This window comes from Dreissena polymorpha, chromosome 9 (assembly GCF_020536995.1).
Source record: "Dreissena polymorpha isolate Duluth1 chromosome 9, UMN_Dpol_1.0, whole genome shotgun sequence".
NCBI lineage: Eukaryota > Metazoa > Mollusca > Bivalvia > Myida > Dreissenidae > Dreissena > Dreissena polymorpha.
The window spans coordinates 1,006,290-1,032,918 of record NC_068363.1 but is presented as its reverse complement, the minus strand read 5'-3'; the positions used below and the strand labels follow the sequence as shown (position 1 = coordinate 1,032,918).

At 37.0% G+C, this 26,629-nt stretch overlaps 1 protein-coding gene across 3 annotated transcripts in view; it reads right to left on the bottom strand.

Moving 5' to 3' along the window:
• LOC127844602 (neural-cadherin-like) overlaps positions 1 to 26,629 on the bottom strand; it is a 195,265-nt gene that overhangs the window by 2,717 nt on the left and 165,919 nt on the right. The window contains exons 26-36 of one of the 3 annotated variants that reach the window (XM_052374993.1): positions 17,718 to 17,829; positions 13,696 to 13,928; positions 11,771 to 12,042; positions 11,034 to 11,400; positions 10,536 to 10,769; positions 7,732 to 7,942; positions 6,222 to 6,400; positions 5,623 to 5,917; positions 4,790 to 4,991; positions 2,114 to 2,358; positions 1,606 to 1,734 (exon numbers count right to left, since the gene is read on the bottom strand). The exons of the other annotated variants lie outside the window; for them this stretch is intronic. Of the exons in view, the coding sequence (XP_052230953.1) occupies positions 1,606 to 1,734; positions 2,114 to 2,358; positions 4,790 to 4,991; positions 5,623 to 5,917; positions 6,222 to 6,400; positions 7,732 to 7,942; positions 10,536 to 10,769; positions 11,034 to 11,400; positions 11,771 to 12,042; positions 13,696 to 13,928; positions 17,718 to 17,829 (2,479 nt within the window). The remainder of the gene's footprint in view (positions 1 to 1,605; positions 1,735 to 2,113; positions 2,359 to 4,789; positions 4,992 to 5,622; positions 5,918 to 6,221; positions 6,401 to 7,731; positions 7,943 to 10,535; positions 10,770 to 11,033; positions 11,401 to 11,770; positions 12,043 to 13,695; positions 13,929 to 17,717; positions 17,830 to 26,629) is intronic. 3 annotated transcript variants of the gene reach the window in all.

The following is a 26,629-nucleotide window of genomic DNA, read 5'->3' as shown; positions in this document are numbered from 1 at the left end:
AAAGCTGGGAACATGTGATGATATTGTTAAAACTGGGAACATGTGATGATATTGTTAAAGCTGGGAACATGTGATGATATTGTTAAAGCTGGGAACATGTGATGATATTGTTAAAGCTGGGAACATGTGATGATATTGTTGAAGCTGGGAACATGTGATGGTATTGTTAAAGCTGGGAACATGTGATGATATTGTTAAAGCTGGGAACATGTGATGGTATTGTTAAAGCTGGGAACATGTGATGATATTGTTAAAGCTGGGAACATGTGATGGTATTGTTAAAGCTGGGAACATGTGATGATATTGTTAAAGCCGGGAACATGTGATGATATTGTTAAAGCTGGGAACATGTGATGATATTGTTGAAGCTGGGAACATGTGATGGTATTGTTAAAGCTGGGAACATGTGATGATATTGTTAAAGCTGGGAACATGTGATGGTATTGTTAAAGCTGGGAACATGTGATGATATTGTTAAAGCCGGGAACATGTGATGATATTGTTAAAGCTGGGAACATGTGATGATATTGTTAAAGCTGGGAACATGTGATGATATTGTTAAAGTTTGGAACATGTGATGATATCGTTAAAGCCTGGAACATGTGATGATATTGTTAAAACTGGAACATGGGATGATATTGTTAAAGCTGGGAACGTGTGATGATATTGTTAAAGCTGGGAACATGTGATGATATTGTTAAAGCTGGGAACATGTGATGATATTGTTAAAGCTGGGAACATGTGATGATATTGTTAAAGCTAGGAACATGTGATAATATTGTTAAAGCTGGGAACATGTGATGATATTGTTAAAGCCTGGAACATGTGATGATATCGTTAAAGCTGGGAACATGTGATGATATTGTTAAAGCTGGGAACATGTGATAATATTGTTAAAGCCTGGAACATGTGATGATATTGTTAAAGCCTGGAACATGTGATGATATCGTTAAAGCTGGGAACATGTGATGATATTGTTAAGCCTGGAACATGTGATGATATCGTTAAAGCTGGGAACATGTGATGATATTGTTAAAGCTGGGAACATGTGATGATATTGTTAAAGCTGGGGACATGTGATGATATTGTTAAAGCTGGGAACATGTGATGGTATCGTTAAAGCTGGGAACATGTGATGATATTGTTAAAGCCACGCTCTGAGAATATGCGGTTGAATGCATGAGCGTAAAATGTTCTCCCAGATTAGCCTATGCAGTCATCACACTCAGGCTAATCAGGGATGATACTTTTTGCCTAAACTAGATTTTGTTTTGAGAATAGATTTCCTTTAAAGGAAAACATTCAGGAAAAGTAGAAAATGTCCCTGATTAGCCTGCGCACCCTGCAAACACTATTCTAGGACAACGCTTTCCACACATGCATTTTACCCCTTTCAATGCGGGGATAAGGTTTAATACTTAAATATGGGTTGGAGAATGCAGACAATGAAAATTTGGATGTTACAGAACAGAAAAAGTATTCTTCTGATACAAACAAGCCATGTTTGTAAAATATGTATGCCCTACACGCATTACAGTGAAACATGAGCAAGACAATACAGAACAAGTACGGGTAAGAAATCTCACCCTCATATTGGAGTCTTACCTGCCCCTTCCTCATTGTAGTTCATCACATTCTCTCGAATGTCATCCTCAGGGTCCACATCAAGGATGTATTTCTCCGGGTCCGTCCTCTTCTTGTAGCGAATCAGCAGGAACACCATCAGCGCAACCACTGTAAGGACGCCGTGCAGTGAATTGATGATTTACCAACTTTAAAATATAATAAATTAATTGTAAATTTGCAATGGTTGTGATTTGACACGGGAATGATAATACCCCACCTCCCTTAAATGTCACTCAAACAAAGTTGTCATCATCCTGTACATTTGAGCATTTCTTGCGAGTCAGCATTCAAAAGGTTAAAACCTACTGATGCAACTATTAGTCAACCACTCTGAACAGTGAAACCTACTGATGCAACTGTTAGTCAACCACTCTGAACAGGGAAACCTACTGATGCAACTGTAAGTAAACCATCTGAACATTGAAATCTACTGATGCAACTGTTAGTCCACCACTCTGAACAACACCCGCTTGTGCACTTAACTCACCAAGCACAACAAAAATGCTGACAATGATGATGATGATGAAGCTAGTAGTTAGTCCAGCCATCACCACAGGGCCAGGTCCCTGGACATCGCACAGTCGCCCGGTCCAGCGCGGGGGGCAGACACATGTGAAGTTCTCAGGGTGAGGTTTGGTGATGCATGTGGCTCCGTCAAAACAGGGCGTGTCTCGGGCGCAGTAGTCGATAGGGAGGCAGTTGTAGCCATTTGGGTAGGTGCCAGCAGGGCATCTGGAGGAGTAGAGAAAGACTTTTTGATTTACATGTTTACGGAACATGGAAATCTCAACATGTGATAAACTATTAACTTCATTACATTCAGTTCAAGGTCTTACAGTGTCCTGACAAGGTAACAAAAGAGGTGGACATTTTCCATACTTGAACTTATGAACTTTAAACTAATATATTTCATCTTAAATAACTGATACTCTTGTGTTATTAAACAAAGAAGAAACAGAAAACAACTCTACAATATAAAACATAATATTCGAGCCAACTTAATTCTCCTGGCTTATAATTTAATATGGGAAAATTCTTGTTCAGTTCTTTTTATGGGTGCAATTTGGGACTATTTTCTGTCAAGGAACTTCCTTAATCATCACCGATTTATTTTAAGTTTAAATATGGAATACAGCTAACTAATTTTTATAATAAACCAATATCTTTTTTAAGTTTTGATCTTTAATGAGGAGATACAAGTATCATGGATGACTGTAAATTGGCAAACCACACTATTCCATGAAGAATACAACGCCATCTTGAAAAACAAATAAAAAAAACTCTTCAATGGGAAAATATAACTCTAGCATTATTTCATCAATTGGCTAATATATAAGCATCAAATTGGATTCAACCAATCGGAAAGAAGATCTAAAACTGAAGTTTGATTTGTCCCTGATTATTTTTCACATTATTGACAATTTGTGTCACGCAATGTGTGTGCAACATCTTATTAAAACATGACCAGTTTTATTGTGACATTTGTGAAAATTATGTGATGAATTGCAATTTTACAGACCAGGCACAAGACTGAGATCTTGTATGTGTAAACAAACCTTTGTAAGCTCTCCCAATAGACACTATTTAGTGCTCACAATGTAAACAAACCTTTGTAAGCTCTCCCAATAGACACTATTTAGTGCTCACAAACCTTTGTAAGCTCTCCCAATAGACACTATTTAGTGCTCACAAACCTTTGTAAGCTCTCCCAATAGACACTATTAAGTGCTCACAAACCTTTGTAAGCTCTCCCAATAGACACTATTTAGTGCTCACAAACCTTTGTAAGCTCTCCCAATAGACAATATTTAGTGCTCACAAACCTTTGTAAGCTCTCCCAATAGACACTATTTAGTGCTTACAAACCTTTGTAAGCTCTCCCAATAGACACTATTTAGTGCTCACAAACCTTTGTAAGCTCTCCCAATAGACACTATTTAGTGCTCACAAACCTTTGTAAGCTCTCCCAATAGACACTATTTAGTGCTCACAAACCTTCGTAAGCTCTCCCAATAGACACTATTTAGTGCTCACAAACCTTTGTAAGCTCTCCCAATAGACACTATTTAGTGCTCACAAACCTTTGTAAGCTCTCCCAATAGACACTATTTAGTTCTCACAAACCTTTGAAAGCTCTCCCAATAGACACTATTTAGTGCTCACAAACCTTTGTAAGCTCTCCCAATAGACACTATTTAGTGCTCACAAACCTTTGTAAGCTCTCCCAATAGACACTATTTAGTGCTCACAAACCTTTGTAAGCTCTCCCAATAGACACTATTTAGTGCTCACAAACCTTTGTAAGCTCTCCCAATAGACACTATTTAGTGCTCACAAACCTTTGTAAGCTCTCCCAATAGACACTATTTGGTGCTCACAAACCTTTGTAAGCTCTCCCAATAGACACTATTTAGTGCTCACAAACCTTTGTAAGCTCTCCCAATAGACACTATTTAGTGCTCACATACCTTTGTAAGCTCTCCCAATAGACACTACTTAGTGCTCACAAACCTTTGTAAGCTCTCCCAATAGACACTATTTAGTGCTCACAAACCTTTGTAAGCTCTCCCAATAGACACTATTTAGTGCTCACAAACCTTTGTAAGCTCTCCCAATAGACACTATTTAGTGCTCACAAACCTTTGTAAGCTCTCCCAATAGACACTATTTAGTGCTCACAATATTTTGTTTGCAAAGTGGAGGATCATTAACCCTTTGCATGCTGGGAATTTTGTCGTCTGCTAAAATGTCGTCTGCAGAATTTCTAAAATTAGCATTTTCTTCTATTTTTTTCAAAGAATACTATCAGAATAGCAAACAGTTTGGATCCTGATGAGACGCCACGTTCTGTGGCATCTCATCTGGATCCAAACTGTTTGCAAAGGCCTTTAAAATTCGGTTCCCACACTGAAAGGGTTAAAAACACAAAGCTTAATCATTCTAACAATCGATAATGCCTTTCCCGCAAAAGTGAAAATGGCTAAATGCAACCATCATAAAACCAGAACAGCCTGCGATTAACATGCAGGCTGTTGAGGTTTAATGCTGTAAGCTTTTTACCAGTATCTTATATGAGTGGTAAAGGGTTAGAAGCGACTAGGATTAAAGCCTTAAGGGTTAGAAGCGACTAGGATTAATGGTAAAGTGAACCCAGCACACCCACCTGCACTCATGTTTCCCCCAAAGAGGCACACAGACAGGGGCGTACGGGACACCAGTGGGGCAGACAACCCCCACACAGTCCTCCCGTACACAGTCCATCTCCACGCGGTGATCATACTCCAGGGTTGCTGCCTCGCTCTGAGTGTTCTCAGACTGAACCATCGGCAGCCATTTACCGTTCAGACGAATGTCAGTGATACACGCTGAAAATGACGTCAGCACAAGTTGTTTATTGGGAAAATTATATTGAAAAAAATTGCTCATTTTTTATTATAGTGTAAGGAACAAAATTGGGAAAAGGTAAAAATTAAGAAACATATATTATTTTTTAAATAATTCACGTATTTATAATTTAAATGATATTTTTCTTGAACGGAATAGCTCTTTTCCCCATTTTTAGGTCATGAATGCTTCATTCTTTAATTTGTTAAGATGGAAATATACAATTATTTATGCAATAAATTAGAAAATCATTAAGGCAATTTATTTAACACATACGATAATTTTGTTAAGTTCCACCCTAGCTAACATACATACAATATTTTTGAATAATTAAGACTTCAGTTGCAACCAATGGCATAAGTCTATTGGAGATCCACACAACTAAGACAGAGGATTGACAAACAGCTGGCCAAAATGAATATCAGAAAGAAAGTTTCTAATTTTCAGATTCAGTTTTGTTAACTTTTACATTTTCATTTATATGTGTTTACAAATATATAGTATAAAACCTTAAATCAACTGTACTGACATGGGTACAAGAAATGCGTCACTCAAGGAGCAGGCAACATCTGAAAGAAGAAAGAAACCCTTCAGAAATAAAAGCAAACTCACTCTGATTGAGATCCAAGCTGTCCACGATTGGGTTGTTACTGAACACCACATGTGCCCCGCTCACAATGCCGTACATATCGATAGTGATCAGCTCCCGCCCACCAATGGGTCCCCAGGTCGTGTTCCTGTACCGGCCCTCCCCGTCGTCCATCTTCAGCTCAAACCAGCGACCAATGCGGCGCAGGCTGACCGTGTGCCACTGACCGTTGCTGGCTGGGGCTCGTGCCAGGGTCAGCGCTGACTCACCGTCCTGACCCCCCAGGTTGTACAGAACCTGCACTCGTCCCTTCACCAGCTGTGAACACAGAGACAGGTTAAACATGAATGAATCTTGCTATGACAAAAAGGGGTTTCATGCACGAGTGAAGTGTCGTCAAGCATTTTTTTAAAACATTAGCAGAGATTTACATTTTGCAAAAACTTAATACTAAAATTACTTATTGCTTAATATGTGGTCTTTGCCATTTTTATGTTTTTCAGTACGCTAAAAGAGTATTTGTCAACTTCCATCTACTTTTTGGAAACAAAAATCCTATCAAAGATAATGCAAACACACTGTAGACACAAGATGACCACCACCCTGCCACAACAGGCCTTACCTCAAGGGTTATAAACTCCTGCATGTTGGACGGCAGGTGCAGGAGTATGCCCTCTGGGTCCCGGGTTCTAAACCGCACCTGAAGCTCTGTAGTGCGGGACTGAAGGTCAATGTTCACGAAGCTGTACTTCAGGGTCCAACCCAGGAAGCTGTTGAGTTTGAGGTCACGAATTGTGGTTGCTAGAAATGAAATGCCATTGATAAAATTTTGTGTAATCTGTTTACTTACACATTAGAAGACAACCCATAATTTTGGAATTACATTGCCAATTCCAAGTGTGTCCCAAAAGTTGATGTGTCAAAAATATTTAGTTTGAGCATGGTCCATATTTCTTATGTCTTTTGAATTACTTTTGCAGTTTATTGGCATTTGTTGATTTTACATCTATTATAACCTAGTTATTTTTACAGAAAAAACAACAAATTATGTTTAAAACTATGCATTTTGATTGGTTTGGAACTCTTTCAAAGAAATGAAAGTTAAAAAAAACGTTTAGTATGGCATGCACACAATTATCTCGCCTACCTGTTCTGCAGGGTTTCCTCCCCAACCTGTGCTACAGGTTTGGCTCCCCTAACTGTACTGCTTGGGTTCACTCCTCTACCTGTACTACAAGGTTTTCTCCACTACCTGTACTACAGGATTTGCCAAACCTGTACTACAGGAATTGCCCTAACCTGTCCTGCAGGGTTTGAACCCCATACCTGTAATGCAGTTTTCTCCCCTAACTTACCTACAGGGTTTACTATCCTACCTGTGCTGCAGGGTTTCCTCCCCTACCTCATGGTTTGCTCCCCTACCTGTGATACAGGGTTAGCTCCCCTACCTTTAGTGCAGTGTTTGATCCCCTACCTGTACTACATGGTTTACTCCCCTACCTGTACTACAGGCTTTGCTCCCCTACCTGTACTACAGGATTTGCTCCCCTACCTGTACTACGGGGTTTGCTTCCCTACCTGTACTACAGGGTTTGCTCCCCTTCCTGTACTACAGGGTTTGCTCCCCTACCTGTACTGCAGGGTTCGCTCCCCTACCTGTACTACAGGGTTTGCTTCTCTACCTGTACTACGTGGTTTGATCCCCTACCTGTGCTACATGGTTTGCTCCCCTACCTGTACTACGTGATTTGTTCCCCTACATGTACTACGTGGTTTCTTTCCCTACCTGTACTACATGGTTTGCTCCCCTACCTGTACTACAGGGTTTGCTCCCCTACCTGTACTAGAAGGTTTGCTCCCGTACATGTACTAGAAGGTTTGCCCTCCTACCTGTACTACGTGGTTTGTCATTTTGATCCCCTACCTGTACTACAGGGTTTGCCCCCCTACCTGTACTACAGGGTTTACTCCCCTACCTGTACTACAGGGTTTGCTCCCCTACCTGTACTTCATGGTTCGCTCCCTTACCTATACTGCAGGGTTTGCTCCCCTACCTGTATTACAGGGTGTGCTTCCCTACCTGTACTACAGGATTTGCTCCCCTACCTGTACTACAGGGTTTGCTCACCTACCTGTACTACAGGGTTTGCTTCCCTGGTCCCTGTAGCCAGGCCTGCAGGTACATTTGTACTGGGAGTTGGTGAGGTCAGTCAGTGCACAGGAGCCATAGGGGCCACATTTGGGGCTGTCAAGGGAGTTCACTCCACACACCTCCTCCTCCTCAGCACAGCCATTGGCATGGTTCTCTCCCTTAGAGTATGGGCCAGTGTAGAGATCATAGAGCTGGAGGAATGTAAGCAATTCGTTAAAAAAAACAATATTATAAAAAACAAGATGTGTTTGTGAAACACAATGTCCCCCTATATGACGTTTGACCTTGAAAGATGACCTTGACCTTGACCCTTCACTACTCAAAATGTGCAGCTCCTTGAGATACACACGCATTTCAAATTTAAAATTGCTAGCTTCAATATTGCAGAAGTGACATTACATGAGCAATTTTGACCCATATATTTGACCTTGAAGGATGACCTTGACCTTTCACCACTCAAAATGTGCAGCTCCATGAGATACACATGCATGCCAAATATCAAGTTGCTATCTTCAATATTGCAAAAGAATTCATAAAATAAGCGATTTGGGCTACATATATTTGACCTCTGACCTTGAAGGATGACCTTGACCTTTCACCACTCAAAATGTGCAGCTCCGTGAAATACACATGCATGCCAAATATCAAGTTGCTATCTTCAATATTGCAAAAGTATTCATAAAATAAGTGATTTGGGCCACATATATTTGACCTCTGACCTTGAAGAATGACCTTGACCTTTCACCACTCAAAATGTGCAGCTCCATGAGATACACATGCATGCCAAATATGAAGTTGCTATCTTCAATATTGCAAAAGTATTCATAAAATGAGCGATTTTGGCCACATATATTTGACCTCTGACCTTGAAGGATGACCTTGACCTTGACCTTTCACCACTAAAAATGTGCAATTTATGAGATACACATGCATGCCAAATATGAAGTTGCTATCTTCAATATAGCAAAAGTTATTGCAAAATGTTAAAGTTGGCGCAAACCAACCAACCAACAGACCAACAGACCAACCAACAGACAGGGCAAAAACAATATGTTCCCCACTACTATAGTGGGGGACATGAAAAAAACGATTTCCACCTTAAAAGTGTACAATGTTATAAAAGAGTACAATGTTCATTATCAATTTTTATTTCTTATTACAATGTGTCTTGATATCCAAAATGATTTTTCTTACTGAAACTGCTGATATATTTTGTATACTCTTATTTTGACCCATCAATATGGCTTATTATACAATTTCATTCTAAGAAAGCCAGACAAGGCCCTAGACATTTGTGTACACCCCCTAGCTTTCCCTTTGACTGATTGATTGTGTGTGCTCCTTACGATACATTACATGGTGACTGATTGATTGTGTGTCCTCCTTACGATACATTACATGGTGAAGACTTTCCCTTTGACTGATTGATAGTGTGTCTTCCTTACGATACATTACATGGTGAAGACTTTCCCTTTGACTGATTGATTGTGTGTCCTCCTTACGAGACATTACATGGTGAAGACTTTCCCTATGACTGATTGATAGTGTGTCCTCCATACGATACATTACATGGTGAAGACTTTCCCTTTGACTGATTGATTGTGTGTCCTCCTTACGATACATTTCATGGTGAAGACTTTCCATTTGACTGATTGATTGTGTGTCCTCCTTACGATACATAACATGGTGAAGACTTTCCCTTTGACTGATTGATTGTGTGTCCTCCTTACGATACATTACATGGTGAAGTAGCTTTCCCTTTGACTGATTGATTGTGTGTCCTCCTTACGATATATTACATGGTGAAGTAGCTTTCCCATTGACTGATTGATTGTGTGTCCTCCTTACAATACATTACATGGTGAAGACTTTTCCTTTGACTGATTGATTGTGTGTCCTCCTTATGATACATTACATGGTGACTGATTGATTGTGTGTCCTCCTTATGATACATTACATGGTGACTGATTGATTGTGTGTCCTCCTTACGATACATTACATGGTGAAGACATAATGTGTGTCCTCCTTACGATACATTACATGGTGAAGACATAATGTGTGTCCTCCTTACAATACATTACATGGTGAAGACATAATGTGTGTCCTCCTTACGATACATTACATGGTGAAGACATAATTATGTCAAGTTTCAATTTAACCCTTTACCACTTGAGATACATATTTTGAGCATTTGTAGTCCCATGAAAAAATAAATTTAATTAAAGACTTGTCTTACTAGATTCGAATTATAAAGGCTTCATTTCCAACCCTTAAATACTGATAAGCAGCAAACAGCATAAAACCTGAACAGACTGCGAGTTATTCACAGGCTGTTCTGGTTTAATGATGTTCGCACATGGCCATTTTTCACTTAGCTTCTGATGGGTTATGTGTAATGTGTAAATGCTTTTGAAATATGTAAAACGTTTGCACCACAAAGTCATGACATTTTATAAGGATTGTGTTTTCGTCAACAACTCAAGAAGGTGTGATAACAGGATGAACAAGCAAATTCCTTGAAATGATATCTTTGAGGGGGACATTTAAAAAAAAGCAATATCATTAACGATTTGTAATATAGGATAAATTTTGTTTGCTGATTCACATTTCCACTTCATTAAATTAGGTACAATTTATGCAAGTTTGATTGTCAGGTGTTGCAAAATGTAGGCGTACTAAATTGGACAAGTCAAATGGACAAAAGCTTATGGTGAATCCAGTTTACCGCACTCTACTTTGTTGTGGGGAGGTATAATACCCATGTCATACCAAGCATGCTCCTACCTTGCCATTGTGTATCAGGTTCCTCATACAGCCCTGAAAGCGGCTGGAGGTGACAGAGGTCGGGTACCGGGGCTCCACATATCGACCCCCCAGCTGCAGCAGGTTGTTCACATTGAGGTACATGTTGTCCCCGGGGGTCACACCCGTCACCTCGCAGGGAGTGCGGTCCATAGCCGTGTCCATCACCAGTTCAACATCAAGCATGTCACACCGATCAACAATCAGACTCACAGTCTGGAGTGAAATGTGTGGAAAATGTGTGTCAAATAAAGGTATTAATTTCAAAGACTGTTTGTAAAATACATGTCCAGAGTGGTACTTCAAAAGAACTTCAGTGAAGGGAACTAGCCGATCCTGCTAAATAGCATATAATGAAATATATGCTGTTTGATAAACAAGTAAATAAACAACAAATAAATTTACAAAAGTAAATCAACAATAAATAAATTAACAACAGGCAGAGTAAAACACTTTTCAACAACCCCATTCTCTGCCCACCTTTCCTTTCCTGACGATGTCAATCACGTGCCATTGTCCATCATCCAGCTTCTGCAGATAACGCTGACCTCTCTGGTCGCGCCCATCCAGGGTTAAGGTCATAACCCCTGACCCATGGTTGACCTGCAGCTCTGGGTACCCGTCCACCAGGGAAAGGGCGATGAAGTCTAGGGGCTCGTTAGGGCCCAGGTCAGCCACTGGGCCGTTGTAAAAGATCAGACCGTTAGGGGACTTGGAGATGAACTCTATGCTGGTGTGGCTCTCCTCACATCGTTCGAAGGCAGCGTAGAGCGCATAGCCCTTGAAGAAGCTGTGACTGGTCATCTGGCAGCGAGGCCCGTCAAAGCCTTTGGGGCAGTCTAAGCATCTGCAGTGAAACATAGTTTGGGTTAAAGGGTTGTAATGCCATCTTTGTAATACATATGAATATCAAATTCATCAGTGTAAATGATCACTTAATGCCAATTAAATTTATTGTTGAAATAGATCGCCAATTGCCAATCAAATTCATCGTTGAAATAAATAAACATATACCAATCAAATTCATCTTTGTAAAAAATCACCAAAAGCCAATCAAATTCATAATTTAAAATTGTTTGAAAATCTTTTGCTGACTTGGGTTTTTGTATAGAAAATTTTAAATTGAAATAAATAATAACATAAAATTCATGCTTGATCTTTGGCATTCACATTGAATCAAGACATTCTAAGAGTTATATCACAACAAATAGACGTACCTTACATCCCCCCATTCATCCTTAACACATCGTCCCCCGTTCAGACAGTGAGTAGGTGAGCAATCAACTGGCTTAGAGAATTCCGTGGCAGCACACACACACTCAGCCACCACAGACGTCCCCACACCAACAAATGACGTGCCGTTGGCGTTGATGTAGTTCGGGAGGTCGGATACGTGTAGGATGTTGGAACATCCGCCCGACTCGCACGTCTCCAGCAGGCACATGTCCACAGTAACCATGGTGATCTCTATGCCAACAGCATCCTCAAACTGATGACAAAATGAAATATTAAGTTTGTAGTAAACTTGGTAACAGACATCCAATGTTTAATTATGTGTGCGCAGTGTTTGTTTTATGTGCTTAAGGAAAGATATTTTGCAACAAGATAGACTAAAAATCCAAGATTTTCTCATCTGAGATATACAGGAACTAAACTGAAGAATGTCAAAATAAAGTTTTCACTTTGAAGATATATGGGAAACAAGTAACTGCCAGATGTGGCCAATTTTAAGCCCACAATTTGAAAAAACTTGATAAAGAAATACCATGTTATTTCATGCCATGTTAAGTTTTAAATATAGACATATTAAAACAAGTAAAACCAAGGCACATGGTCCAAACAAACTTGGTTTTATAGAGCAACCATGCTTTGTTTAATGCTTAATATTTCACTATGGGCCTTGTCGTTTTATAGAAGAAGATTTTTTAAGTTATTTTGATAAACCAGTCCATATAAATCACACGAACCCTGGGGCAATCAATGATTTGAAGAAACTTAGTAAAGGGCCACTAGACCATGTTACAAATAATTGTTAAACTCTGGACTCTTCTTGTGTCAGAGAAGATGATTTTTCTAGTTTTCATATTTTATTTCTAGTTCTGGTGACATACATATGCAACAGTCTGGAATGAGTTTAACAAATTTTAAATTCCTGTGAAGCTTCATTAAAGTATGTCAAGAGTTCAGGAGGTGAAGTTGTTTGAAGAAAACAATAAACACACACATGCACCTCACATCCCATGTGCACAAAAACATCAAACCTAAGTCAATGAAAGCGATGTTAAAATAATATTCAGATAATACAAATAATTTTGCATTTCTAAATAGGAGTCCAATAACATTCATCATGGAATCACTTTTAATTTAAGCCAGCAAAAAAATCTTTGTTTGTTGTTCAAATTGAATTCGCACATACCTCTAGACAACAGATCACACCATTATAATCACAAAATTCTACAGCAGAGAAAACAACAACATCAAAGACTCACTGTAAGAAAATGGGGTGTAATGCATGTATGTTAAGTGTCTTGCCATATTAGCCTGTGAAGTCAGAAAATGGGATGTAATGCATGTATGTAAAGTGTCTTGCCATATTAGCCAGTGAAGTCAGAAAATGGGGTGTAATGCATGTATGTAAAGTGTCTTGCCATATTAGCCTGTGAAGTCAGCTCTTACCCTATTTTTTTGTTCAAAGGAAGTGTATTCTTCGCTGAACATCTTGTTTAAACAGAAAGTGTTTCTCTGATCAGCCTGCGCAGACACAGGCTTGTTGGGACGCACTTCATGCACAGGCATTTAGCTCCGTATTCCCAGAGCAAGGCTCATCAATATAAAAACAAGAAATGTGTTTGTCAGAAACACTATGTCCCCTTCTGCGCCGCTTTGAATTTTTGTTGTCCTTTGACCTTGAAGGATGACCTTGACCTTTCACCGCTCAAAATGTGCAGCTCCATGAGATACACATGCATGCCAAATATGAAGTTGCCATCTTTAATATCGCAAAAGTTATGGCAAAATGTTAAAGTTGGAGGAAACAAACCAACAGACAGACAGACCAACAGACAGACAGGGCAAAAACAATATGTCCCCCACTATAGTGGTGGGGGACATAAAAAGTTGATAACTAAGTACCAATGCTCACCTCTTGTTTATCCAAGGCCACGATGGCGTCCATCTTACTAGCCTGGTACCAGGGGGAGCCATGTGCTGCATACCGGATCTCCACATACCGGTTCCCTGGACCATTCATGACACTGAATATGGCCACATTCCTGCGAACCACACGCAGTTTGTCAGCAAGAAGGGTCTGGAATTTCTCGTAAGGACTCTTCCCTCCCCTGCTTGGCTGACTTACAAACTCCTCTGCTGTCATGCCTGCAAAAACGCATCAGTAGAACTTAAGGAGAACAGAACAGACTGGGCTAACATTAATAGGAGAACAGAACAGACTGGGCTTACATTAAAATAGGAGAACAGAACAGACTGGACTTACATTAAAATAGGAGAACAGAACAGACTGGGCTAACATCAGTAGAACTTAAGGAGAACAGAACAGACTGGGCTAACATAAGTAGAACTTTAAGAGAACAGAACAGACTGGGCTAACATTAAACATCAGTAGAACTTTAGGAGAACAGAACAGACTAGGCTAACATTAAACATCAGTAGAACTTTAGGAGAACAGAACAGACTGGTCTAACATCAGTAGAACTTTAGGAGAACAGAACAGACTGGGCTAACATTAAACATCAGTAGAACTTAAGGAGAACAGAACAGACTGGGCTAACATTAAACATCAGTAGAACTTTAGGAGATCAGAACAGACTGGGCTAACATCAGTAGAACTTTAGGAGAACAGAACAGACTGGGCTAACATTAAACATCAGTAGAACTTTAGGAGAACAGAACAGACTGGGCTAACATCAGTAGAACTTTAGGAGAACAGAACAGACTGGGCTAACATCAGTAGTACTTTAGGAGAATAGAACAGACTGGGCTAACATTAATAGGAGAACAGAACAGACTGGGCTAACATTAAAATAGGAGAACACAACAGACTGGGCTAACATTAGGAGAACAGAACAGACTGGGCTAACATTAGGAGAACAGAACAGACTGGGCTAACATTAGGAGAACAGAACAGACTGGGCTAACATTAGGAGAACAGAACAGACTGGGCTAACATAAGAAGAACAGAACAGACTGGGCTAACATTAGGAGAACAGAACAGACTGGGCTACAGAACAGACTGGGCTACAGAACAGACTGGGCTAACATTAAAATAAGATTTTAACCCTTTACTGCACAGATATGTATTTTTCCTGTTTGTAGTCCATTAGAAAATCAAATTAAATTACAGACTTTTCTTTATAGATTAAAGTTTGAAAGGCTTTATTTCCATCACTTTGATGAGCAGCAAACAGCATAAATGTTTGTTGCATATAGCCATTTTCACTTTGTTTCTGAGTGAGAAAGGTTTTAGATGCCCATTTTACACTGCAAAACAACATAATCCATTTCCTGAAACAAAGTGTCTTGTACTAAAAGCAACAAGAAATGTGTCAAACATATAATGATGCCCCCAACTAATTGCCAAAATACAAGTGTTGGTTGGACAGTTTTTATGTGTATTTACTTCATGTTTAATAACAGCAGTACAAATATTTACAAAGGCTAATAACTCAATAAAGGGGAGTGAGAGTATCAGTTCTTGTAATTCCCTATATGAGAACAACCTCCCTAAAAAATTTCACCTTGATTCCTTTTTAAGTTTTCCAGATATACTCCAGACAACATTAAAGAAGACAATTAACAAAGAGCAAGAATTAACAGATCATATTTAAAAAGTGCCATGTTAGATTTGGCTGTTTATTTAACATGGACTGGATTTTAAGATTATTAATACTTTCTGAAAGTTTGGTGACTATCAGATGAAAACCGGTTTAGTTATCAAGCAGAAATGCTAAAATGCAGACACACAGAATCAAGGAGTGACGGACAGTTTAGAAACAATATAAATCAAAACATTTGACAACATTTTCCATTAATCCTTTTGTATTGTAAACACAGTACACAATGTTTTTCCTTCACGTGTGAAATTACAAGTAACGTCCAGGAAATCGTACTCTCATTAGAGTACTTCTGTTCAAAATAAATAACAATCACAGTTAGTAAGAAACTATGAACCATTGAAGTTTTGTCAACAGTATACAACCAAACACTTCAGTCAAGCCCTAAAAAAAGGGGTCAACGAATGTGTTGTCCCAGATTAGCCTGTGCATGTGTTGTCCCAGATTAGCCTGTGCAGCCCAAACTTGTTTTTGTTAAGAAGAGACTATCTTTAAACGAAAACCAACATAAAAGCAGAAAGTGTTGTCCCTCATTATGTGTAGAGCATGGGCTATTCTAGGAAGACAATACGCACATGCATTAAAACCTGTCTTATGTGGAGAGCATGGGCTATTCTAGGAAGACAATTAGCACATGCATTAAAACCTGTCTTATGTGGAGAGCATTGGCTATTCTAGGAAGACAATAAGCACATGCATTAAAACCTGTCTTATGTGGAGAGCATGGGCTATTCTAGGAAGACAATTAGCACATGCATTAAAACCTGTCTTATGTGGAGAGCATTGGCTATTCTAGGAAGACAATAAGCACATGCATTAAAACCTGTCTTATGTGGAGAGCATGGGCTATTCTAGGAAGACAATTAGCACATGCATTAAAACCTGTCTTATGTGGAGAGCATGGGCTATTCTAGGAAGACAATTAGCACATGCATTAAAACCTGTCTTATGTGGAGAGCATGGGCTATTCTAGGAAGACAATTAGCACATGCATTAAAACCTGTCTTATGTGGAGAGCATGGGCTATTCTAGTAAGACAATTATCACATGCATTAAAACCTGTCTTATGTGGAGAGCATTGGCTATTCTAGGAAGACAATTAGCACATGCATTAAAACCTGTCTTATGTGGAGAGCATGGGCTATTCTAGGAAGACAATTAGCACATGCATTAAAACCTGTCTTATGTGGAGAGCATGGGCTATTCTAGGAAGACAATTAGCACATGCATTAAAACCTGTCTTATGTGGAGAGCATGGGCTATTCTAAGAAGACAATTAGCACATGCATTAAAACCTGTCTTATGTGGAAAGCATGGGCTATTCTAGGAAGACAATTAGCACATGCATTAAAACCTGTCTTATGTGGAGAGCATGGGCTATTCTAGGAAGACAATTAGCACATGCATTAAAACCTGTCTTATGTGGAGAGCATGGGCTATTATAGGAAGACAATTAGCACATGCATTAAAACCTGTCTTATGTGGAGAGCATGGGCTATTCTAGGAAGACAATTAGCACATGCATTAAAACCTGTCTTATGTGGAGAGCATGGGCTATTCTAGGAAGACAATTAGCACATGCATTAAAACCTGTCTTATGTGGAGAGCATGGGCTATTCTAGGAAGACAATTAGCACATGCATTAAAACCTGTCTTATGTGGAGAGCATGGGCTATTCTAGGAAGACAATTAGCACATGCATTAAAACCTGTCTTATGTGGAGAGCATGGGCTATTCAAGGAAGACAATTAGCACATGCATTAAAACCTGTCTTATGTGGAGAGCATGGGCTATTCTAGGAAGACAATTAGCACATGCATTGAAACCTGTCTTATGTGGAGAGCATGGGCTATTCTAGGAAGACAATTAGCACATGCATTAAAACCTGTCCTATGTGGAGAGCATGGGCTATTCTAAGAAGACAATTAGCACATGCATTAAAACCTGTCTTATGTGGAGAGCATGGGCTATTCTAGGAAGACAATTAGCACATGCATTAAAACCTGTTTTCCCAGAGCAAGGCTCAATTTATTGTACACTTTAAAAATTGAGTCATGTTCTGAGAAAACTGGGCATAATGCATGTGCGTAAAGTGTCGTCCTAGATTAGCCTGTGCAATCCGCACAGGCTAATCTGGGATGACATTTTCTGCTTTTATAACATTTTTAGTTAGTCTCTTCTTAGCAAAAATCCTATTCAGGCGGAAAGTGTCGTCCCTGATTAGCCTGTGCGGACTGCACAGGCTAATCTGGGACGACACTTTACGCAGGTACTTTATGCCCAGTTTTCTTAGAACGCAACTCAGTTGATTTACCCGTGAATCGAAGGGATCCCGAGCTATACACAGCCTCATCTGTGATCTCCTGGACTACCACTCTCACTGTAGCCGTGGCATTGATGTGCGTGAACACGACAAAGTCATGCACCTTGGACGAGAAATCAAAGATGCCAGCTGGGGTATCCTTGTTCATTCTGATCAGCCCGTTGTTGTAGTCAACACTGTCAAAAAGATATAAAATTGGATTATATAACATATCTTAAGTGTTTGTAAACATTTTTTTATAAGATTGCGACTTATCATCATTGGTACTTATCACACAGCGTGATAATTAAGAATAATCTTTGAACACATAAAGTGGATTTATTTACTTAAAAAAGAAGTATTAAAATAAATCAGTTATGTACTTTTTTTTTTACTGATATTTACATTAAAATGAATTTGATTCTTCAAGGAATGACCAATATATTTAACTGTCTTTCTCACTATTAATCGATTAGCTAAGAGCACTGACATCTAAGAAACAAGCGCAGCCGATTTTGAGCATTATTTTTACTGTGCCTGTGACGTCATTTACATTGTCAAAACAAAAGTGCAGTTTCTTTGTGTACTAAACCTATCTTTTGTTCGTTCGAAAAATAGTTTGCCATTTATATCGATGTGGCAGGAGTTCTGGAACTGAAATTATATTTCTCAACTGGAAAAACAGCACTTGCCCAGTCGGTCAAGTATTTAACAAACTTTACTCGCCCGACCGTCAACTTCACTCGCAAATTTGAGCGGTCCAGTGGATTTTTCAAGGCCTGTTAATTATTAAGTTTCTGGTGAGGTATCATAAAAGGTGGGATAAATATCTTATAGTTCTTGAAAACTTATGGAATTTTCTATCTATATTGATACACAAACTGATCCACTTAAAACAAAATTTCCACAAATAATGTTACTCTTTAGAGGGCCCTTCACATAAGAGATAGCACAAAATGTAGTACAATCAGCAAGCAAACTCTTTTAGTTCAAAAATGTTAACTAAGAATTTAATAAATTTTTATTCAGTTTTCATCGAATTTGTGGCACTGTAACTTTTTTTATTTGTATCAAAGAACTTTCTAAATTGTCACCAATAGTATAAATCAAAGTACTGAAAGTACTGGTTTGACGATGCTTTTGAAGAGGATGGATATATAGACGATATTTGTTGGATTCGGTGGAACATCGATTTTCCCAGAAAAACTGGGAAAAATATCGATATTTTCACTGTTATTTTTCACTGTTTAAAACAGTGAAATACCAGTTTACTTCACTGATATTTCTGTATAAATCACCGGAATGCAAAAAATAAATAAGCATCCATTTAAGTTATTCTACATCACCGCAATTGTGTAATTTTTATTGCTTGTCATTTATCCGCAGGTCAACAGTTAATGGTTGTGGTGCAATCGTTTTCGTTCTTGGACACTGCACTCCCTTCAATGAAATTTATTTACCTAAATATCTCATATTTGAACTTACAATTCTTTTGGGAGTAATGGTCCAGACAACTGGATAAAACAGCAACAATATGCTAACCCATTATTTTTCGAGGAACATAATTGAGAATTCCTGTGCTAGCCCCCAATCACAGTATGTTGGGGTATAATAATAGTCAAATTTTGTTTTTCTTCTCAAAAGATTGTAGTAGATTATAGGTTCAGGAATATATCATCCAAGACTACAACTTTTAGAAAGCCATTTTTTCATTTATTTTTATTGATAAACAAGGTTTTGTAACAATCTATACTATACATAGATAACTTTAACAGCACAATGTGGCTCAACTAAAACTGATTGTTTCCTAGTGGTGTTAACTAATTTTTCATGAAGATCCAGAAAATAAAGGCATTGTGAGTATGAACAAACTATTTGCGTCTATCCGATCTAGTTGAGCCTTGTTACCGAGTTCCTACTTTTATTTATTTGAACATTCTGATCAACTGCCATGAAAATCGGGTAAAAAATGTAAGTGTTAACATAGATTTTAATGATTTTAGTTATTGATTAAAGGCTGGGAAGCGCATCACCCACTTTGGAACGTGACCTGTTAATAACTGAGACTAGACCTTGTGACCTAAATGTTGAATATGCTACTTTCAAGCTTGACTTTGAAATCATTTAAAATAATGTTCTAACCAATTTACAAGTGGATCAGAGAGAGAATGTGACCACTAAAGTATTAACAGACCTTTTCTTATACCTATTTGACCTAGTGCCCTAATTTTGATAGAATATGAAACCCAAAATGACATAGAGGTGACTAGTTTCATAAGAATCTGGCAAAGAGGTGACACCCAAATTTAAACATTGTAAAAGGATATCTTATGTGTTCACAATAAACTTTGGATAAAATACAACAGATAAAGAGTGATAACAATAGCTCATCTTGTCACATCAAATCAAGTGAGCAAAAAAACCAAAACTATGACATCATATAATTGCTCAGTTACTTCCAATAACAATAAAATGTTACTTGTGAAACAAATACTGAATGTAATAAGTTATGTAACTGACATTTTTATACATTTTTACTTTTTTCCATTTTTGTGTTTATTAAGGTGACATACATCAACTGTTAAAATATTAAGTCAACCTTTTTGGTAAAAATAATGTTTTTATCAAATGTTCGAAATTGACATAACAAACACATTTCATTTTCTGAATGTAAAAAGAAGCGTAACTGACATTTTGTTAAATTTTCAGAAGAAGCTAAAAAATGTTTTATTAAAATAATAAACATTTTTCCTTATTCAAATTTTCTGATTAGTATTATAATAACACTTGAAAAACGAAACAAAACTCCAAATTGATATGTCTATTTTAAAACAATAAAAAATTAAGAAAGAAGCAGTCACCATAATTTCAACACTGAAATATTTTGAGCGCAAAAAATAACGTAAGTGCTCTTACTGTATTTTGGAAAATGTCTGAAAATATGCTGTCCTGAACAATTCACAAAAGTCAGTTACCCTAGTTATTACATTCAGTAGACGATTTTTACTGTCCTTCCCTTTCTTACTACAGGCTGTTTTAAAACAAGATAGCCCTGTATCTCTCACCAAAAACTCCTTCATTAGTGTCAAAAACTTGTGTATGATTTGACTAAGTTGTAACCTAGCTTTAACCTGCCAGGACCAACTTGCAAATTCGGCTTTTGATTTGATTAAGATGGACATTGTAAGCAATTTTCATGAAAATCAGGAAGATAATGTGACCTGTAGAAAGGTAAAGGAAGTTTTCTATATTTTGACCTAATGACCTAGTTTTTGACAAACTACAAACTTTCAAACTGAAACTTTATTTCATCGAGATAACATTCTGTCCAATTTTCATGAAGATCTGGAAGAAAATGTGACCTCTGGAGTGTTCACTAACCTTTTCTGTGATTTGGTTTGTTGATCTAGTTTGAACCACATATGACCTACTTTCAAACTTAACCTAGAATTGACCGAGATGAACATTTACCAAAATAAGACAAACAAGGGCTGTTTGTAAAACATGCATGCCCCCCATATGGGCTGTCAGTTGTAGTGGTAGCCATTGTGTGAATACATTTTTTGTCACTGTGATCTTGACCTTTGACCTAGTGACCTGAAAATCAATAGGGATCATCTGCCAGTCATGATCAATTTACCTATGAAGTTTCATGATCATAGGCCTTACTATTCTTGAGTTATCATCAGGAAACCTTTTTACTGTTATGAGTCACTGTGACCTTGACCTTTGACCAAGTGACCTGAAAATCAATAAGGGTTATATACCAGTCATGATCAATGTACCTATGAAGTTTAATGGTCCTAGGTGTAAGCATTTTTGAGTTATCATCCGGATTCTATTTTACTGTTTTGAGTCACTTAACCTTGACCTTTGACCTAGTGACCTAAACATCAATAGGGGTAATCTGCAAGTCATGATCAATGTACCTATGAAGTTTCATGATCCTAGACGAAACCGTTTTACTATTTTGCCATGACCTTGACCTTTGAACTAGTGACCTCAAAATCAATAGTGGTCATCTGCGAGTCAAGATCAATGTACACATGAAGTTTCATGATCCTAGGCATAAGCGTTCTTGAGTTATCATCAGGAAACCATTTTACTATTTCGGGTACCGGTGACCTTGCTCTTTGACCTAGTGACCTCAAAATCAATATGGATCGTCTGCGAGTCATGATCAATGTACCTATGAAGTTTCATGATCCTAAGCATAAGCATTCTTGAGTTATCATCTGGAAACCATCTGGTGGACGGACATACCGACAGACATGTGCAAAACAATAAACCCTCTCTTCTTCGAAGGGGGGCATAATAATACAGTAGCATGAACCAACAAAAGAAGGCAACATTTTATGTCACAATTTTGCAGTGTATAAAAAGTGGTACTTAATTATCTCGCTAAACATGGGTCTAAATTACGTTTAAAAGCTATTTTCTGATTGGATGAAACAGTCCGAAATCATCCAATAAATAAAGTCGAGATATTTATCTTGCGGAACATGCAATGCCATGCCGCATGCAAGCTATTTATAAAGTAAATATCGTAAATCAAAAAGTTTATTTTTTTTTCGCGGTCATAGACAGTGTTCCTGGCTGAAAACGATGCAATATTACTTTTAAATCATTCATGCATTAGTTTTTAGCAAGAGAGAGGTAGAATATTAGTGTAAAACATATTTTTTTTATTTAAACTTGTGTCTGGTACAATTTAACGAGTGGTTACGGAAATTACCGATTGTACAGATGTATCGACAGACATATGCAAAACGAAAGAATAGCTTGCATATTTCAAGTTTATCAGCCTTGAAATTACCTATTAATCAAATGAGAATCGAAATTATTAAATATATAAACCAGTAATGTTCATTAACACCAAAATCTTTGGGCACAACCATCATATTTTTGGAAACCGTGACGTATTGTTTTTTGGAAACTGACGATCGGTAATTTCCATAACCATATGGAAAATTTCATCACTGACAAGTTTCGTTTCTAATGTTTTTCTTAAATATTCTACCATAAAATTATTTTATACCATTACACAAATGAATGACAAGTAATAATTCCTTGATTTTGGGGAGGAACACTGTCTATAAATGCTTATAAAAACGCATTAATGCTAAACTTAAGTGCATTATATAATGAAAAATAAATCATAATTCAAGTGTAGACAAGTGTTCGTTTTATCCGATATATTCATTCATTGCTCAGACACTCAATTATATTGGAATTTATTACGAATATCTGATAAAACTTGCATTATTTATTTTTATTTTTAAACTTCCATTTCATAAATGTGTTTTTTATAATCTTCGTCAATTATTAATTGTATATAGATTTCTCTATAGTTTGAAAAACATTTAGGCAAATATTTCTCATGTAAGATAAAATGCAAATAATTAATAAAATATACCATTTTAATCAGTATGTTGGTTTATCGGTCAATAACAATATCACTTTGAACATTGAATTGTTTAAAAGTTATAACAAACATTAAATGTTCTCAGAACAAATGATTCATACCACATATAACAGATTGATAGGAAGATATGAACAAATCAAGGTTGCTAGGTTTCCCGCCTAGAATGGTCCTGTTAGTATGGAAGTACTTGATATATAAATTTATTAGCCTGTCGGTGTTGTAAAGACATAAAATATTTTATGAATGTCTCGAAGTGTAGAATTATTTTGCATTTAGTAAAAGAAAGGCAACATATAACCTTTAAGTGGCTGACAAGAACTTGTGACTAAATACAACTTAAAAGAGGCATTATGATTCTTCAAAATAAAAGTAAACATCATTATATATGAATTTTCTGATCAAAAGTGTTATTTTTAGTGAATAGGGGAAATACATTTTCAAGAATAAACAATATAATTATAAATGTTTTGGCGAAGTGCATCATAGTATTATCATAGTACAGTTTTGGTCTAAAAATCCAGTAACATTTTTTAAATTTCATAACCCCTTGTTGCAAAAAAAAAATCATGAAAAATAGAATTTTCAGAGTAACCTATTAAAATAAAATAAAAAATGCTTTATTAGACCCTAGATATTATTTTTGCAATCATTTTTCATCAATTACAAATGTTTAAAAATATTATTGTTTCATGCAAAAATCATTGGTTTATGCTAAATACTGTTTGATATACTGTAAATAATGTAACTACACATCCAAGTAGTGAGTCCATCAAACTATTGCAACCAAAACACCTGGTGTGCCAAGGCACCAGCCGAAGTCAAATGCCTTCTGACTTAGTGCATTTAACTATTTATATTTGTATGCATTTGTATGTGTTTGAAAAAATGTATAATCTTAAATGACATCTTCTGACCATGTATGTCCTAGATTTCAAAATCCAGGCCCTGGTCTGACACATTGTTAACATTATAAATGTAACTATTTATTCTGTTCTAAGAAATATTTAGTTACATAGAGTAACTCTTATGAATTGAACATATTTCTTCCATCATTGTTTTTTATGCCTCCAACAGGCGGCATATAGATTTCGCACTGTCCGTCAGTCGGTTGGTTTGTCTGTCCGTCACACTTTTTGTGTCAGCTCTTTTATTAGAGTAGTTTTCATCCATCCAATCTTCCGCAAACTTGGTCAGAAGTTGTATTTAGATAATGTCTTCTCCAAATTCGATCATGGGCCATTACCAAAAACTAGGTCACAGGGTCACTTAGTGCGTTTTAAAAATTAAGCATGGTGTCCGCTCTCTAATTCAAGTAGTTTTCATCCGATCTTCACCAATCTTGGTCACCAGTTTTATCTAGATGATCTCTAGGCCAAGTTCAAACATGGGCCATGCCGGGCCAAAAACTAGGTCACTGGGTCACTTAGTGCATTTTAAACATATATACATGTAATCACATAACAATACACCAGTGTCCACTTGCTTAAATGTGCTATGTGTCATAAAATGACTGCCATCGAAACAAGTACCATGTATTCAACACTTTGCTTCAGTAAGTATAAGAAAAATGTTTTTTTTTTCTACAGTTGACAACAAGATATGTGCATTCCTGTTATTTGCATGCAAACAATTGGCAGAAAGAATCATTTACAAACTGCAGCAGATGACATGTGTAACAAACAACAAAATTTAAATATTGAACACCTGTTATGCAGCAAACTAATAGTTTAATAAAATAAAGGCGATGTTTATCTCAAAAACATTTACACAGTTATGCTTTTATGTAGTGACAAAGTTACAGTTGGGGGCATCCGTGTCGTGTGGACACATTTCTTGTTTAGATTTTATTTTTGCTAATGATATGAAAACCTGTATTAATTTAAGTCATATGTGTTATTTGCCTACTATTTCACTATGTTTTTCTCAATATATTAATTTATAATTTCCAACAATGTATGATATGTTTGTGCATTTAAAATTACTGCTTTCTTAATATTAAATCACCATGTAATAAACCAGCTGTTGAAGTCTACAAAACATTCAAGAATAACTGATATTATGTTAATTTTTTGGGTGAGGATGAGCATCTTTATATGTGGAAAACGTTACTACGGTGTTAACTAAACAGACTAAAAAGCCCGGGAATTGTCGCACAGGTCCGTTGTTTATAATGTAGGTCCATTTAACTCTCCAAAAGATATTGACTTTCTATCTATTTCACATATTTTTAGATGCTGAAGATCAAATCTACACATTTGATTTGAAACAGATTCACAAGACCCATTGGAATCAAAATGCCTTAACCCTTTACCAAGCGACACATTTTGGACTGTCCCAATTTTAAAGAGGTTGCAGACGACAATTAAATTGTAATGGAATATGAAGGAAATGATCAGAAATAATTGAGCAATTTCTCCTTTTATCACAATTATTTATAAAGTCGTCAGCTACAAACCTATAAAATCCTGTTAGTGTTTCGTAAAGGGTTAATAATCTCTGGTTCCTTCTTAGAGCCTTTCACACATTTATAACAAATACAATAGTAGCATCTTTCTTTGTAAACAATCATCTAAACATAAAATTAACAACCCACACATCCCTGAGACCAACAGGCCTGAGAATATTATGATAATCTTAAGATTATTTCTTTATATTTATAAATGTATTTAATTAAGTTATATATTTGACTTATATGATCAATTCATAACTTATATTAAGAAAATTATAAAATGGTTAGAAATATATAATATATGGAACGTTTAGCAATGGACAATCATATCCACAATTCATGAGTCACGATTCACAAATGGAACAAAAAATCATTAGTAATCAAAAAGCAGCATATACAATAGTTAAGAACATTGCACTTAATTAATTCCAACACCTTCTCTTGGATACAAAGTTTGAGTTTACCATGCAGTATCATATATTGACTTTTCTTGAAATAATTATGTTCATGGAAGTTGTGTTTTTAAAATCAATAAGATATTATTAAACTGGTTTAAACACTACAAAAAAGACATGAAATTAACATGTCATCCGAAATATTTGTATCCGGATATATGGTCACTTTCAACATATTTAAATAAAACCCGTGTTTTTTCAGTTAATAAGAAAAACATGCATAACACATGTTCTTACTTCAATTCCTTTGTAAGCAGTCACCATCTGATCTAAAATGGCACTAAAGGACAGGTTTTTATCTCATGTTTACAAGATGTTGTTGTTGTTGTTGGTCACAGCCACACGGCCGCAGTAATCTCCCCTGGTAAACGTCATCTGTTCAGTTTTGTGAACCCCGGGGCAGGGTCAAATTTGAGCCCAGGGCAATAATTTGAACAAATTTGGTAGAGGACTATTAGATGTCAAATTTAGTAGCCCTAGGCTCTATAATTATGAACAAGAAGATTTGTAAAGTTTGCACAAAATAGGCCTTATTTAAGCATATGTTTATTTTTGTGACCACCGGGGCAAGGTCAAATTTAACCCAAGGGGCATA